This window comes from Molossus molossus, unplaced genomic scaffold, assembly GCF_014108415.1.
Source record: "Molossus molossus isolate mMolMol1 unplaced genomic scaffold, mMolMol1.p scaffold_m16_p_6, whole genome shotgun sequence".
In the NCBI taxonomy this organism is placed as follows: domain Eukaryota; kingdom Metazoa; phylum Chordata; class Mammalia; order Chiroptera; family Molossidae; genus Molossus; species Molossus molossus.
In genome coordinates, this window is record NW_023425399.1 from 116,736,683 (window position 1) to 116,750,390 (window position 13,708).

The following is a 13,708-nucleotide window of genomic DNA, read 5'->3' on the forward strand; positions in this document are numbered from 1 at the left end:
TGTCCTGCCGATGGCGTGGTGCTCAGCCAGCATGTGGTGTGGGTGACCACGCTCGCAGAGTCACTTGTGTCCCTTGGCTCCCAGGCGCTCGCGTCCTTCCAGATGAAGGACCAGGAGGGACTGATTTTATCCCAAACTTTCCTTCCGAAGTGATGCTTCCCTGAGGGTTTGTGATGCAAAAGGGAAGCTCCACGTTCTAAGACCACCTTTGTCTTGTTTGTAACAAAACCAGGGACTCAAGACCTCGCTCAGGTGGTGCCGGCGCAGGGCCTGGTGTCCAGCTCCAGTGGCCCCCACGAGATCACCTTGACCATCAACAACTCCAGTCTCAGCCAGGTCCTGGCGCAGGCCGCTGGGCCCACCTCGTCGTCCTCGGGGCCCCCGCAGGAGATCACCCTGACCATCTCGGGTCAGTCGCCTCCCGGGACGCGTCCCCTCACCGCGGTCTAGTCTGCCCGTGTCGCTCTGCACTTGCTCTGCGTGCGCCACATCGGGCTTCAGGGCTGATGGAGTCATGACTGGTGGTTCCTCCCGACACTTCCAGTTGAGTCTGTGACCTTCTTCGCCTGCTGTTTGCTCAGCAAAGAGCAGACACCTGTGGCTTCGCAGGTCTTACCCGTGGGCCACTGACCTGCTGGGCACGATCCGTGCAGACCGGTGCTGACTACGTGGGGGCTCCCCCTCCTGGTCCGTCCTGAGTTCTGCCGGGTCGCGTGAGGACGGGGACTGCGTTAGCCTTGAGAGGGGACGACACGGGTGTAGGCCCCTCGACATCGCAGACGCTCCTCCCGTCCTCACCGGTCGCGCAGTCACGGTCGGTCGGTGTCCGTGCCCCGCGGGTCTGACCTGCCAGCTCTGAGTGCCTGCTGCAGGCTCCGCCCAGGCGCCCAGCTGTCCGCAGGCTCCACTGCCCTCAGGTCTCAGGCCCCAGCCGCTCACCAGTCCTGAGACGCACAGCAGCCCGCCTGCTGTCCTTGTACCTCGCTGCGGGCTCTGCGGCCTGTGGGAAGTTGTGTGAGACGGATCAGAAAAGTGAATCCTAGATGTTTTGCAAACGGGCCCTCTGCCCAGGGGCTGTGCATGTCTGTGCCGTGCTCAGCCCGAGAGTGCCGGCGACCACGGCGCAGACGCAGCGGCCCTCGTCCACGGGCCTTTCCCTCCGGCTCTGTGCCGCTGCCTCGCCAAGCCTAACCGGACAGCAGGAGGCTGAAGCCCTGTCCTGGCCCAGTCTTCCCAGACGTCCCGTTTGGCCGTCGCTGAGATGCGGCAGGGCTAGCGCTTGTGTCCCTCTGCCTGCGCACTGCGAGGCTGGCAGGGGCCGTGTGGGACACGGGAGGGCAGGGTGGTCACGCTAGAGCGCTTGGGCGCCTCCCCCGGGCCTCGTGGCCGTGAGCCCCTCTGCGGGGTGACTGAGGTGCCCTCAGCGGCTACCTGGGGCCCAGCCGCAGGAGGCGCTGGCATCGCCGTGTGTTGCCCTGGGCTTCACTCTAAGCTGCAGTCTGCCTCCTTGTGAAGACTCAGTTCCGTGTGAGTTCGATTCAACAGAGCGCACGACTTAAGTGTCTGAGCGCTGAGCTGCAACCGGGTTTTTAGAAGTGATTGAAAATACAGCATGAGAAGTGTGACTAGAGACTTTCGGTTAGAGGAACGCGTCTCGTGCTTTACCGTCATCCTCTCCTGTAAATGTGCTGTTCGTGTTCAACGCACCTGTCGGGCCTGGTCGCCTGCTGCTTCCAGACGTCACATCGTCCGTTTCCGTTCAGGTCAGGACCTCATCCAGCACAGCTCCAGTGGCAGCGGTGAGCTGCACGGCGCCATCAGGCTGTCCGGGCCCGCGGTCAGCGCTCCGTCCGCAGGCACCACCCTGACCATCAGCAACGACCAGCTCCTCACGCAGAGCGCGGCGCTCGGCTCCTCAGGTACGCGGCGGGCGGCTCGGCGGGGAGACCTGGCCGTCACTCACGGGGCGGCGCTGGGGCAGCTCTTCCTCTCGAGGAGGAAAGTAAGGGGTCACCCAGACGCCAGGGCTTGGGGTCTGGCACCGCGCTGCCGAGCCGCCCTCCCGGGGCTGCGGCTCCAGCCATACTCCTGTCCGCGTGCGGGCGTCGCAGCCTCAGGGACAGCGGCGCTGAAGGGCACCCTTCGGAGGTTCTGAGGAGCAGACTGTGCAGAGTGACCAGTGAGCACGAGGAGGAGGAAACGAGCTGTCCTGAGCCCGCTGGGGGGGCCGCGGGCGCCCTGCCGCCTCGTCCTCGTCCCGGGCAGAGGGCTCCTGGGAGCCGCAGACCTCTCACCGCAGCGCCACCTGCCGGTGTCCTGACAGACAGCCGGGCCTGCCGGCACCTGTACCCAGCTGGACGGGGCAGGCACCTGCTGGGGGGGCCGCGGCGGCTGCGTGCACTGAGTGTCTGACGACGGGCCGAGCAGGGCGCGTGGGCCGCGTTCCGGGTCCTGGGAATGAACGGGGCACAGTCACTGAAGAACTCGCCTGTCAGCGTCAACCACACACGACTGCACAGGAGACCGGGTGGGGCCAGCGGGCAGGGCCCGGGGGCTTGACTCAGGCCACTGCTCGGGACAACGGGCCTGTGGGGCTCTCCCGAGTGAGTGACATCATGTCATGGGCCAGGTGACTTGTTGGGCTGAGGTGAGGTGTGGGTAAGAGTGGGCAGGAACCCACGGAGGCCGGGGGCCACTCAGGACCTGAGAGAACTTGCTGAAGGGTGAACTGAGGCTGAGTGCTGAGGCCTGGGGGTGCCCGAAGCAGACCCCGTGCCCCAGCCCCTGCCCGGTGGTGGCCCCCTCGCCTCTTCCCTGTCCCTCACCACCTTTCCTGCCACGTGTTTGCTGATGTCACGGAAAACTGACCTCCCACACTTCTTAGGAAGTGTCCAAAGTCGTTGCTGAGTCTTCCAGGGACTATGGAAGCCTTCCCAGCACGGACCTGAGCAGGGCCGTCCGCCGAGCTCCCAGGATGTGCGGATCCTGTGAAGTGCCGGGGCGGGCTGACGGGAGGGCTGACGGCGAGGAGGGCTGACGGGAGGGCTGACGGGAGGGCTGACGGGAGGGCTGACGGGAGGGGAGGGCTGACGGGAGGGCTGGCGGGCGGGCTGACGGGAGGGCTGACGGGCAGGCTGACGGCGAGGAGGGCTGACGGCGAGGAGGGCTGACGGCGAGGAAGGCTGACGGGAGGGCTGACGGGCGGGCTGACGGGGAGGTGGGGCGGGGACTGCCCAGGGCGCCCTGAGGAGCAGGGTCAGGGCCGCGGGACCGGAAGTGGGCTTGCAGGCTCCGTGTGCGCCCTGAGTCCTGGTCGTGCCTGAAGAGTATTTCATTTGAGTTTATCGTTGTAGCTTCTAGAGCTTTAGACAGATGTCTCCGTGCAATCAGGAGCTAAGTGTGGAACAGACACGCTCATAGCTTGTAGTTGGCTATGTGATTGGTGCTGGAGGAAGTTCGTTTTCCCACTTCAGTCCTGTTCTTTCAGGCCACCTGAGGGCGGCTCTGCTTGGACTGGTGTCGCTCTCCTTTGGGACCTCGTGGGCGAAGCCTTGCCGAGGGCCCGTCGCGCGGGGGCCGAGGAGGACCGTGGCGTCCCTCAGAGTGGTCGGCTGCCGCTGTGCCGGCTCCCTGAGCTCAGGGCCTCGGGCTGTGCTGTGGTGTCCGTGCGGCCTCCTGGGCCCCGCCTGCCAGTCCTCACGCAGGGCGGTCTCGGGGCCTCAGTGCTGCTTGTGTCAGCTGGTGGGGGGAGGCTCGGACCCCGTTAGCTCTGGGTTTGCTCTTTGTGAATACAGCCCGGCGAGCCTCACACTACTGTGTGTCTCAGCTGGGCACTCGGTGGCCCTGGCCCCGTCGCGAGCTGGCCCCTGTGCCACACCGTTCTGCTCAGTCATTGTCCACCCGTCAGCCGTGCTGTGTGCTCGCTTGCGGAGCAGGGCGTGTGGGGGAGCTAGGAGGGGACACGGGGCCGGCCGAGCACCCCCACCCAGCCCCACTCCTGTCCTGCGTGTGCCCCGAGGCAAGGTGGGGTTGCAGGGTCTGCGGGGTACATTCCCTCTCCTTCCGCCGTTTGCTCCGTCGGACCTGAGAAGCGGAGTGTGTTTACGTGCAGAGACACTTGGAAACCACACAGCGGGAACCAGAGGGTCTGGGGCCCCGGCGCGGTCCGGCCGCTCGGACAGGGTGGGGGTGCTGGCGAGCACGGCGTGGTCCTCCCGCTGACCTGCGGTCTGACTTGCAGAGCTCAGCGCTGCAGCGGGCGGCCTGCCCTCCACGGCGCCCACGCAGCGGGAACCAGAGGGTCTGGGACCCCGGCGCGGTCCAGCCGCTCGGACAGGGTGGGGTGCTGGCGAGCACGGCGTGGTCCTCCCGCTGACCTGCGGTCTGACTTGCAGAGCTCAGCGCTGCAGCGGGCGGCCTGCCCTCCACGGCGCCCACGCAGCGGGAACCAGAGGGTCTGGGGCCCCGGCGCGGTCCAGCCGCTCGGGCAGGGTGGGGCGCTGGCGAGCACGGCGTGGTCCTCCCGCTGACCTGCGGTCTGACTTGCAGAGCTCAGCGCTGCAGCGGGCGGCCTGCCTTCCACGGCGCCCACGCAGCGGGAACCAGAGGGTCTGGGACCCCGGCGCGGTCCAGCCGCTCGGACAGGGTGGGGTGCTGGCGAGCACGGCGTGGTCCTCCCGCTGACCTGCGGTCTGACTTGCAGAGCTCAGCGCTGCAGCGGGCGGCCTGCCCTCCACGGCGCCCACGCAGCGGGAACCAGAGGGTCTGGGACCCCGGCGCGGTCCAGCCGCTCGGGCAGGGTGGGGGTGCTGGCGAGCACGGCGTGGTCCTCCCGCTGACCTGCGGTCTGACTTGCAGAGCTCAGCGCTGCAGCGGGCGGCCTGCCCTCCACGGCGCCCACGTCCCCGTCGGCCGTCTCCGCGCAGAACCTCGTCATGTCTTCGTCCGCGATGGGAGGCGAGGCCAGCGTCACCCTGACTCTGGCGGACACTCAGGGCTTGCTCTCAGGGGGCCTGGACACGGTCACACTCAACATCGCCTCCCAGGTAGGTGCGCGCCTGCCCGCCGCCATGCGGTGTGGCGCCCTCCAAGGGGTGAGCCGAACTCTTCACCAACTGCTTCTCAGAGCGGGTGCTCTGAACATTTCCTTCAGCGTCGAAGTGGGTTTTTTTCTGATATATAAAAAAGTAGTATGTTAAGTACAATAATGGACAAACAGAAAATATAAACAAACAAAATTATTTCCTAAAAGACTGACCTCCCGATGGGAACCATGGTCAACAGCTGTGCCTGCTGCTCCCACGCGGTCATGTGCACAGGTGCCGACTGGACTTGCGCCGCCACAGAGAGAGCTCATTGTGTTTTGCCCTGAGTGTCTTCACCGGGGACCTCCTCAACCTGGGGGACCTCCTCAACCAGGGCGACCTCTTGGTGCAGGGTCGACGCTCAGCCACGGAGCCACACTGGCCGGGCTCCTCGCCAAGGTCGTGAGGGCTGCGCAGCGCTCAGCTCCCCGGATGGGTCAGCAGGGGGCAGCCTCTGAACAAGCACCAGTCCCCCGCGTTCCCAGACGAGTCCCTGCACTCGGGTCCCTTCCTGTGCTGCGTGGACGGGAGGTGCCCCGAGCCTGGCTCAGGGAGGGGACCGTACCTGTTCACTGGGCTCCCTGTGACCTCAGCGAGCGGGTGAGCTGTGCTCAGCGTTTGCACGGGTGCCGCCCGCACCCGTGCCCAGCTCACAGCTGGCGCGGAGCCCTGCCCTGGGCACTGCCCTGCGGGCTCAGGGCCCCGGGCCCCGGGGAGGGAGCCCACGGTCCTCTCCACCGCTGCTAAGGAGTGAGTGGGTCAGGTCGCGCTGCAAAGCAGAAATGACATTCACGGTTCCTTCCGGGGTGCAGCTCGCCACGTCCAGCTGCTGGTTGGGCATTTATCAGACCGGACATTTGCATTTTGAATCGGGGCATTTGCGTTAAGAATATTTCCTGTCAGCAATTGAAACAGCAGTAATACACTGGTAATCACGTTGTGTTCAGATTTTTAATCAAACTAAATTTAGAGACAATTGTAGACTCAGGCATTGTGAGAAGGACTCAGATCCTGTGGGTGTCACCCGCGCCCCTCAGGTGGCACCTCAGACCTGCAGTCCACGGAGACCTCGCGTCCTCCGGGCAGCTCGTCTGTCCTTCTGTAATGTCCACAATGAGAAGGGTTGTCTTCTTCCTTGGGCAAACTCACATGAGCTGAGTCTCCAACACCGTGGCTTTGGTCGGCAGTATGTTGATCTGTGAGCCCACACAAGCTCTTGGGTGTATCTGAATGTCTGACTCTCTGACCAATAGTTGTATTTGCCTTTGATTGTTAAAGTAGCAAATGTGAATTTATTAATTCTGACTGACACCGTTTTTCTAAATCGATGATATACTGAGAGGGGGCGGAAACCAGCGACAGACGGCAGCTCAGCGGGGGGCCCGGGCATTGGCACTGAGCAGATCAGCAGCCTTCCCATGTCGGGTCGTCCCATGAAGCCTTCTTCCTGTGGGTGCGCCTTTCCATCTGCCCACTTCTGGGCAAAACAGTGGGATGTGTGGACGTACCTGAAGTACCGTCATCTCACCTTTTCTGAAGGTGCACTGGGGAACTGGGGTCCCAGTCGATTTAAGAAGCTCTGCTTGTCCAGAGCCTTAGCAGGGACTGTAGTGCCTGCCCCACCTGCTGCTTCCTGCCCACTCCCTGCCCCGCCCACTCCCTGCCCCGCCCCGCCCACTCCCGCCCCGCCCACTCCCTGCAGCTCTTCCCCACAGGAGGTGGCCCAGCTTTCTGGGAGGGGGGCATCTTTAAAGCCGTCTCAGTCCCCCCCCCAGGAAACCCCCCTTGTTCTGTGCTCCTGGGGACACTGAGAAACAGCCTCACCGCAGCCACAGGGCACTGACACTTGTCTCTGGCCAGTGATCTGCTCCTGTCTCTAGATCTGCCTGCGGGACATTTTCTGTGAATGGGCCGTGCAGCGTGGTCACTGTGACTGGCCTCCAGGCTCACCCACCTTGTGGCCTGTGCTGTGCTTCATTCCTTTTCACTGTCGACGACCTTTCGTTTCCCAGTCACCGCACTGTTTGTCCGTTCGTGGGCTTTTCCCCTTTCTGGCTGCCGTCCACCGGGCTGCTGTGAGCCTTCACGCGGTTCGTGTGGACCTAGGCTTTCGCTCTGGGGGTGCATACCTCCGCGCACTTGCGCCAAGTCACATGGTGATTCTGCGATTAGCTCCTGAGGACCTGCCAACTGGTTTTCCAAAGTGACTGCACCACAACGTGTCTTTTAAATTGTTGCTGAGTTCGGTCGCGGTGCGAAGTCTGAAGTAGTGGTTTCTTCACTTGCAGGGTCAGCAGTTCCCAGCCTTGCTCACCGACCCCTCTCTCTCGGGCCACGGAGGAGCAGGCTCGCCACAGGTCATCTTGGTGAGCCACACCCCACAGCCGGCGTCCGCTGCTTGTGAAGAGATCACCTACCAGGTACAGGCACAGTGTCTCAGCACTCGTGCTTCTCAGAGTGCGGACGCAGAAGAGACGGAGCGGGAGCTGGGTCAGCAGACCCTGAGTGGGCGGTGGGGTGAGTCGGGCAGCAGGCGTCCGGCTGCCACTGGGCATCGACCCTCCCGTGGCTCCTGCCCTACTGCCTCCTTGTGTTTGCCCTCCGATCACTCCGCCTGTGGCCGTTTGCTTGCATTTGGTTCTTTTTGTAGGTTTCCTAGAAACACTATTCTGATTTTTTAAAGAATCGTTATCCTTTTCATATACACGCACATGTGGATGTACATGGCCTGTCTGTCGTTTGGCTAGTCTTGTTCCTTAGAGTGCAATGTTTCTTAAAATGAGTGATGGTTCCGGGTATAGAGTCTGAACGCCCTGTTCCGAGCGCTTTGCAGGGCTACATGCACGGTGATGACCCTGGACGGGGGTGAAGACCCTGGATGGGGGTGTACTCGGAGCCTCGGCGGCCCCAGCAAACGAGTTTGAGACCCGGGCTCACTTTTTCTTGGGCGAGGACTTTTCTGTGAAGCAGCAGACAGGACCGGCGTGGGGAGCTTCCCTCCCCTCGCTGAATTTCAGTGTGAGATGGTTGCACAGTGGTCTTGGGGTCCCCAAGACCCCCCCAAGACCACGCGCACTTCACAGGTGCACTAGGAGGGTGCCCGGGACCCAGAGGCGCCCGTGGTGGTCACGGTGAGGGAGCAGGCATGAGGAACGCTCACCTCTCACGGCGAGGTGCTGGGTTCAGGAGCCGTCGCCTGCCGGTGCCGCCCGGGCGCTGCTGGGGGCGTCGGCTCGCGCTCCAGGCCCGCCCAGCTGGTGCTCCCTCCGCTCGTTCAACAGGTTTTCATCCGAGTCTCAGCACCTGCGTGTCCTGTGCTCGGGCGTCTTCAGACTCCCTTTGAGTCACCAGAAATAGTGTCCTGAACACATTTTTGTTGTTTTGTGTTTTACACAGACACGTGGACACGTGCATGCCTGCCACGGTGCCACAAGTCACCCTGGCACGTGGCACGTGCTGTCCTTGCTCTCCTGGTCTCTGCCTTTCTCCCTCACGCAGTGCTGACTGACGTTAGCGCCCCCGTGGCAGCCGTGTGCCCGTGCTCCCCTCATTGTCCGAGTGTCTACCCTGCGCTCTGAAGAGGGTCTGAGAAACCGGACATGTGGAGACGCAGACACGTTCCAGCAGTTTTCTCTAGACTTGTTTGTAGTTTTCTTGCACTAAGTCGTCATATAAGTTTTCGTTTGCAGAGCTGACTCTTACTTGGCAAAGCTGAGCAAGGAAGTCCCCCGCCGTGTTGGCTTGTCAGTGTTTAGGATGCTGATGGCACCCATTAGAGCGATCAGAAAGCCTGCGTGGGGTCCTTCAGTCCAGTCCGAGCTGAGCGTTGTGGCCCAGTCTGTAACAGACCCGCCGCCGTGCTCAGAGCCCGAGCTCGCGCCAGCAGCGCGTCTGGTCTGCCTGCCAGGGCCTGCCCCTCACCCAGCGGCCGCTGACCCTCCACAGGCAGCTGCTGTGACGAGTCACTGATTCTCAGGGGGCGCAGCCCAGGCGAGGGGGTGACGAGCTCTGGCGCGAACCCGCTCAGTAGGGCCCTTGGGCATCACCGAGGGGCGGGTGCCATCTTGGTCCAACTGGGTGCGAGGCCCCGCTGACCTCGTCCACGAGGACACACAGGGCGCTGTGGCTGGCGCCTGTGGAGCGTGTGGTCATGTGGGCTTTCTGCCTGCGCCGGAGTCAAGTCTGGGTTTTCTGACCCGCTCTAGGTGACCGACGTCTCCTCCCACCTGGGCCCGGGCGGCGCGCTGGAGAAGGAGGGCCGGCAGCACCCCTGCCGGGAGTGCGGGCGCAGCTTCTCCTCGTCCGCCCTGCTGCTGCACCACAGCAAGGACGCGCACGGCCGCGAGCGCATCCACGTGTGCCCGTCCTGCAGCAAGGCCTTCAAGCGAGCCACGCACCTCAAGGTAGGCCCCGCCTCCGCCGCAGGGCCGCCCTGAGCACGCCGCGCCTGCAGGTGTCAGGGCAGCTCTTCCCACTCTGCGAGGGGCAGTGGAGAGCCGGGTGTTCCTTCTCAAGAGGCCTGCTGGTCACACAGGTCGGCCGATGGCGTGTTTGCGTGTGACATGCGTGAGGGGAGCGCTGAGGGGCTGGGCCCGGCTCCGTGGCCAGCCCCCGGCTGTGGGGAGCTGGAGGGCCCTGCTTGCTGCTGAGACCCTGGGCTTGCCTTGTGGGGGGACAGGGGGGCCCCGACCAGCGCTGCCACACCAGCTCGGGAGTCGGCTCGAGATGCCCAAGGTCAGCCGTCCAGGCGCCGTGTGGCCACAAAGAAGCAGACTGACCCGAGCGCCTGCAGGAGGCGGAGTGCCCGCAGTCTGGTGACCGCGGTGTCCCTCCGCCCAGTCGGTGACCGCGGTGTCCCTCCGCCCTGCTGCAGGAGCACATGCAGACGCACCAGGCGGGCCCTTCCCTGAGCTCCCGGAAGCCCCGGGTCTTCCAGTGCGGCGCCTGCGAGAAGGCCTTCGCCAAGCCCAGCCAGCTGGAGCGCCACAGCCGCATCCACACAGGTGAGGCCCCGCGGCCCGGCTCCCCCATGTCCCTGGGAGCCCTCTGTCTCGTCCTCGCACGTTCTCCACTTGCTTTTCCTGTCGCGCCTGCGTCGCCCGTCTTCCCAGAAAACGTGAGGGGCCACAGCCCTCTGGGCCTCACCCCTCTGGCCGCCTCACACAGAGCCCGCCCCCTGCACCCGCCCCCCCCCCACCTGAGCGCCTTCCACTCGGGACCTGGGACCACACAGCCTGCCAGGCCCCGCAGGTCACACGGCAGCTTCTTCCATCGCCGGGTGTCTGAGTTAACTTGAGAGCAATTAAATAACGTTTTCTTTTTTATACTCCGAGGACATTTTTCCATTTTTTGTTCAGGTAGAGCGGGAGGGAGAGAGAGAGAGAGAGAGAGACAGACATCGACGTGAAGGGACACATCGAGTGGCTGCCACCCACACGACCAACCAGGGCTGGGGACAAACTGCCACCGAGGTACATGCCCTTAGCGGGAACCGAACCCGGATCTCTCTGTACCGCAGGCCGACGCTCCAACCGCTGAGCCAAAGCGGCCAGGGCAACATTTTAAAAGTATCGCATAAATCCCACTTTGGTCGTGTGGTTGGACAGTCTCCCGCCCGGGGGCTTCCTGCTTCTCTGCCCTGGTGGGTTAGCCAGACGCGCGAGCCCGTGTCCGTGTTTCTGAAGTGCCCACTGCCAGCGGCCGCTGCGCAGCTGCTCGGGGGCTGCCCTGGGGGCACTTGCTGGCCTGGGGGCAGGAAGGGTCACGCGACCTCTTGAACCTGCCACACCTGCCACTCATTCCCTGTGTGCACCCCTCCCCCGCACGCGCCCCTCCCCCACGTGCCCCTCTCCCCCGTGCGCCCCTCCCCCGCACGCGCCCCTCTCCCCCGTGCGCCCCTTCCGCATGCGCCCTTCCGGGCAGCCTGGGCCCTGACGCTGCCGCGCCCGCAGGGGAGCGGCCCTTCCGCTGCGCGCTGTGCGAGAAGGCCTTCAACCAGAAGAGCGCGCTGCAGGTGCACATGAAGAAGCACACGGGCGAGCGGCCCTACAAGTGCGACTACTGCGTCATGGGCTTCACGCAGAAGAGCAACATGAAGCTGCACGTGAAGCGGGCGCACAGCTACGCCGGTGAGGACCCTGCGCCCCGCGTGCGTCCTGCCTGCGGGCACTAGGGTGCCCTTCCCAGAGTGCAGTGTGGGGCACGCGCGAGGTGCAGGGAGAACTGCTGGGTCCGAGCCAGTCCGCTCTGCCCAGTGCTGTGTGCGGTGCCCGCAGGGCAGAGTCGCCGTCCCGTCCCCAGCCGGCCTCTGTCTGCGCGCTGAGGAGCTGGCGCCGGGCCTGCACAGCCTTGGTGGGGGGCCGCTGGTGGGTTTGAGGGAGGGATGCATGGGCGCTTGTCCCTGCTCTGCTCCCTCCGGGAAGAGGTGTGTGGAGTGAATGTCACTGTTTGCCCTCGTCGCTGACCATGGGAACAGCCCTCAGGTGTTTGTGTGGCCTCTGCTGTGTCCACAGCCAGTAGCCATGGTCACCACCTGGATCGTCCAGACCACAGCTCAGATGACTGTCGGTGGGGTGGGAGCACAGTGGTCTAGAAGGCCCTCGTCCCTGTCACCGTGGCCGCCCTGTGACTGGGCACTTGTGCCGTAGCGTCTGACCGTCTGTGCTCTGTCTGCCCTGCAGGAGCCTTGCAGGGACCCGCCGTCCCCCAGGAGCAGGGCGCGGAGGAGCTGAGCCAGACTCTGCACCTGGAGGAGGTGGTGCCCGAGACCGCTGGCGAGTGGCAGGCGCTGGCCAATGTCTTCTGACAGCCCGCGCCCTCCAGCGTCCCGAGCTCCGCGCTGTGCAGAGCGAAGCACTTGGCATTTCTGCTCAGAAGCTTCAAGTGTTGAACATGTTACCACAGTAGGTTTTTAGCTATAAAATTATCTAAAGAATCATTGTCTGCAGAGACTTAGGAACAGACGGGGGAACGTCACCGCCTTCCCATTCGTCTGAAACCCCGCGCTCAGGTCGCGCAGGCAGGGCCTCTGCCTGTGGCCCTCGCGTCGGTCACAGCAGGTCGGCTGGTCTCCATCATTGTCGTTGATTTCCTTGTGCTGCGTTACGGAGACGCTCACGTGGAGAGGCCGTGTTCCCGCGCTGTCCTGAGCGGCTCTGCCCACAGAGCGAGCGAGCGCGCGCGTCAGGTGGTGCACGCAGCTCGGAAGCGGCAGGGCCCGGGAGGTCTTCCGTGTCTTCCCTGTGCGTTTGGAAGGTAGAGAACTGACTCGTTTTCATCTGCGATAAGTTCACAGAACTAAATACCTGGAGAGATGGCTGGACCAGTGCTCTCCGCGTTACCGTGCTAACCACTCGTTCCAAGGGGGCAGCCTTTGGGCGTGAGCCTCGGGAGTGGAGCGGCCGGCGTGGTCAGGAGGGCCCGGTCCGCAGGCCCGCCGCTGCCTCGCCGCCGCACGCAGGTCCTCAGCGCTCGCTCCCCACAGAAGTGACGAAGGAGCTTGGCCCTGCTCACCGACCCCGACTGTCTCTGTGGTCGGAGGGCAGAGCCCGGCCCCCCGCTTCCTCTCGCATCGGCAGGTGTTCATTCCAGGGAATTCTGGTCTCATCGGTGGCGCCACTCACCGCGCCCATGCTGGGGCTCCCGCAGCGTTCCAAAGACGGGACTTCTCCCCGCGGATTTCCCTCCAGTATTTATATGTTCTATATATAAGTGCACATGTACATAGAGATATATGAGCCTCTGTGTGGCTGAGCAGTATATTTTGTAAATACGAGCCCTCGTCCCCGCCAGAGCGCGGCAGCGTCGTCACTGTGAGCACCTCAGACGGTGTCGTGTTCATTCTCTTCGTCGGTGGGTCTTTCGTTGTGACGTGAAGCTGGGCTGTTCTCGTTTTCCTGAAAAACAGTTGCGTCTGTTCTCGCATCGCCGCCGTCTCAGAAGAGGTGGTTCTGTTATAAATAGTGTGCGGACTTGCACAGCGAGGGGCCTTCAGGCCCCCGGAGAAGAGACATTTCACTCTTATTTTTTGAAAGGGCCTCTCTTGATTCTCATTCGTCCCCTTGGATCTGTACATAGTGATGCTGATGCAACATGGAACTTTTGTTATGTGAAAATATTTAAGTCAGAAAACTGTTAAATAATATTACTTTTTTTTCAAACTGCTTTGTGTATTGTATATTTTTTTAAGGGAAAAAAGCCTTATTTGACTCACTGTTGTGATCCTGGACTCCTGAGTCCCGCGGTCGTTCTCGGACGTCGGTGCGTCCTGGCCGTAGCAGTGTCCAGATGGTGTCAACGGTTCTGCTTTTAATGCACTTTCTTTTATAATTTTGTATTAAAATATTTTAGAAATGCTGATTAATTTTGGTGAACAAATATCCCCAAAGTTGGAATTATTGGAACTTAAAAGGTTTTGTTCTTGCTGGTTTATTTATTTTGTTTTTAGCATTAAGCGTCATCTCAGGACAGTCTCTGCGGGGTTTGCTGAATCCCTGGGTGCACAGAAGACACCGTGCCCCCCGTGCCCCCCGTGCCCCCGTGCCCCGCACCGCCCACCCTCTCGCCTCACCAGGGATTGAAACCCACTTTCATTTTGGTTAAAGAAAAAGAAAAGAAAATCTATC

The 13,708-nt window shown here is 62.8% G+C and overlaps 1 protein-coding gene across 2 annotated transcripts in view; it reads left to right on the top strand.

Annotated features, from left to right (window-relative positions):
• Nucleotides 1-13,176, top strand: part of ZNF236 (zinc finger protein 236) — a 59,322-nt gene extending 46,146 nt beyond the window's left edge. Inside the window, exons 25-32 of one of the 2 annotated variants that reach the window (XM_036245117.1) lie at nucleotides 233-409; nucleotides 1,764-1,919; nucleotides 4,858-5,045; nucleotides 7,373-7,504; nucleotides 9,290-9,487; nucleotides 9,958-10,087; nucleotides 11,036-11,212; nucleotides 11,765-13,176. In XM_036245117.1, coding sequence (XP_036101010.1) covers nucleotides 233-409; nucleotides 1,764-1,919; nucleotides 4,858-5,045; nucleotides 7,373-7,504; nucleotides 9,290-9,487; nucleotides 9,958-10,087; nucleotides 11,036-11,212; nucleotides 11,765-11,889 — 1,283 coding nt within the window. In that variant the 3' untranslated portion in view covers nucleotides 11,890-13,176. The remainder of the gene's footprint in view (nucleotides 1-232; nucleotides 410-1,763; nucleotides 1,920-4,857; nucleotides 5,046-7,372; nucleotides 7,505-9,289; nucleotides 9,488-9,957; nucleotides 10,088-11,035; nucleotides 11,213-11,764) is intronic. The other variant, XM_036245115.1, reaches the window with a different exon arrangement.
• The last annotated feature ends 532 nt before the right edge of the window (nucleotides 13,177-13,708 follow it).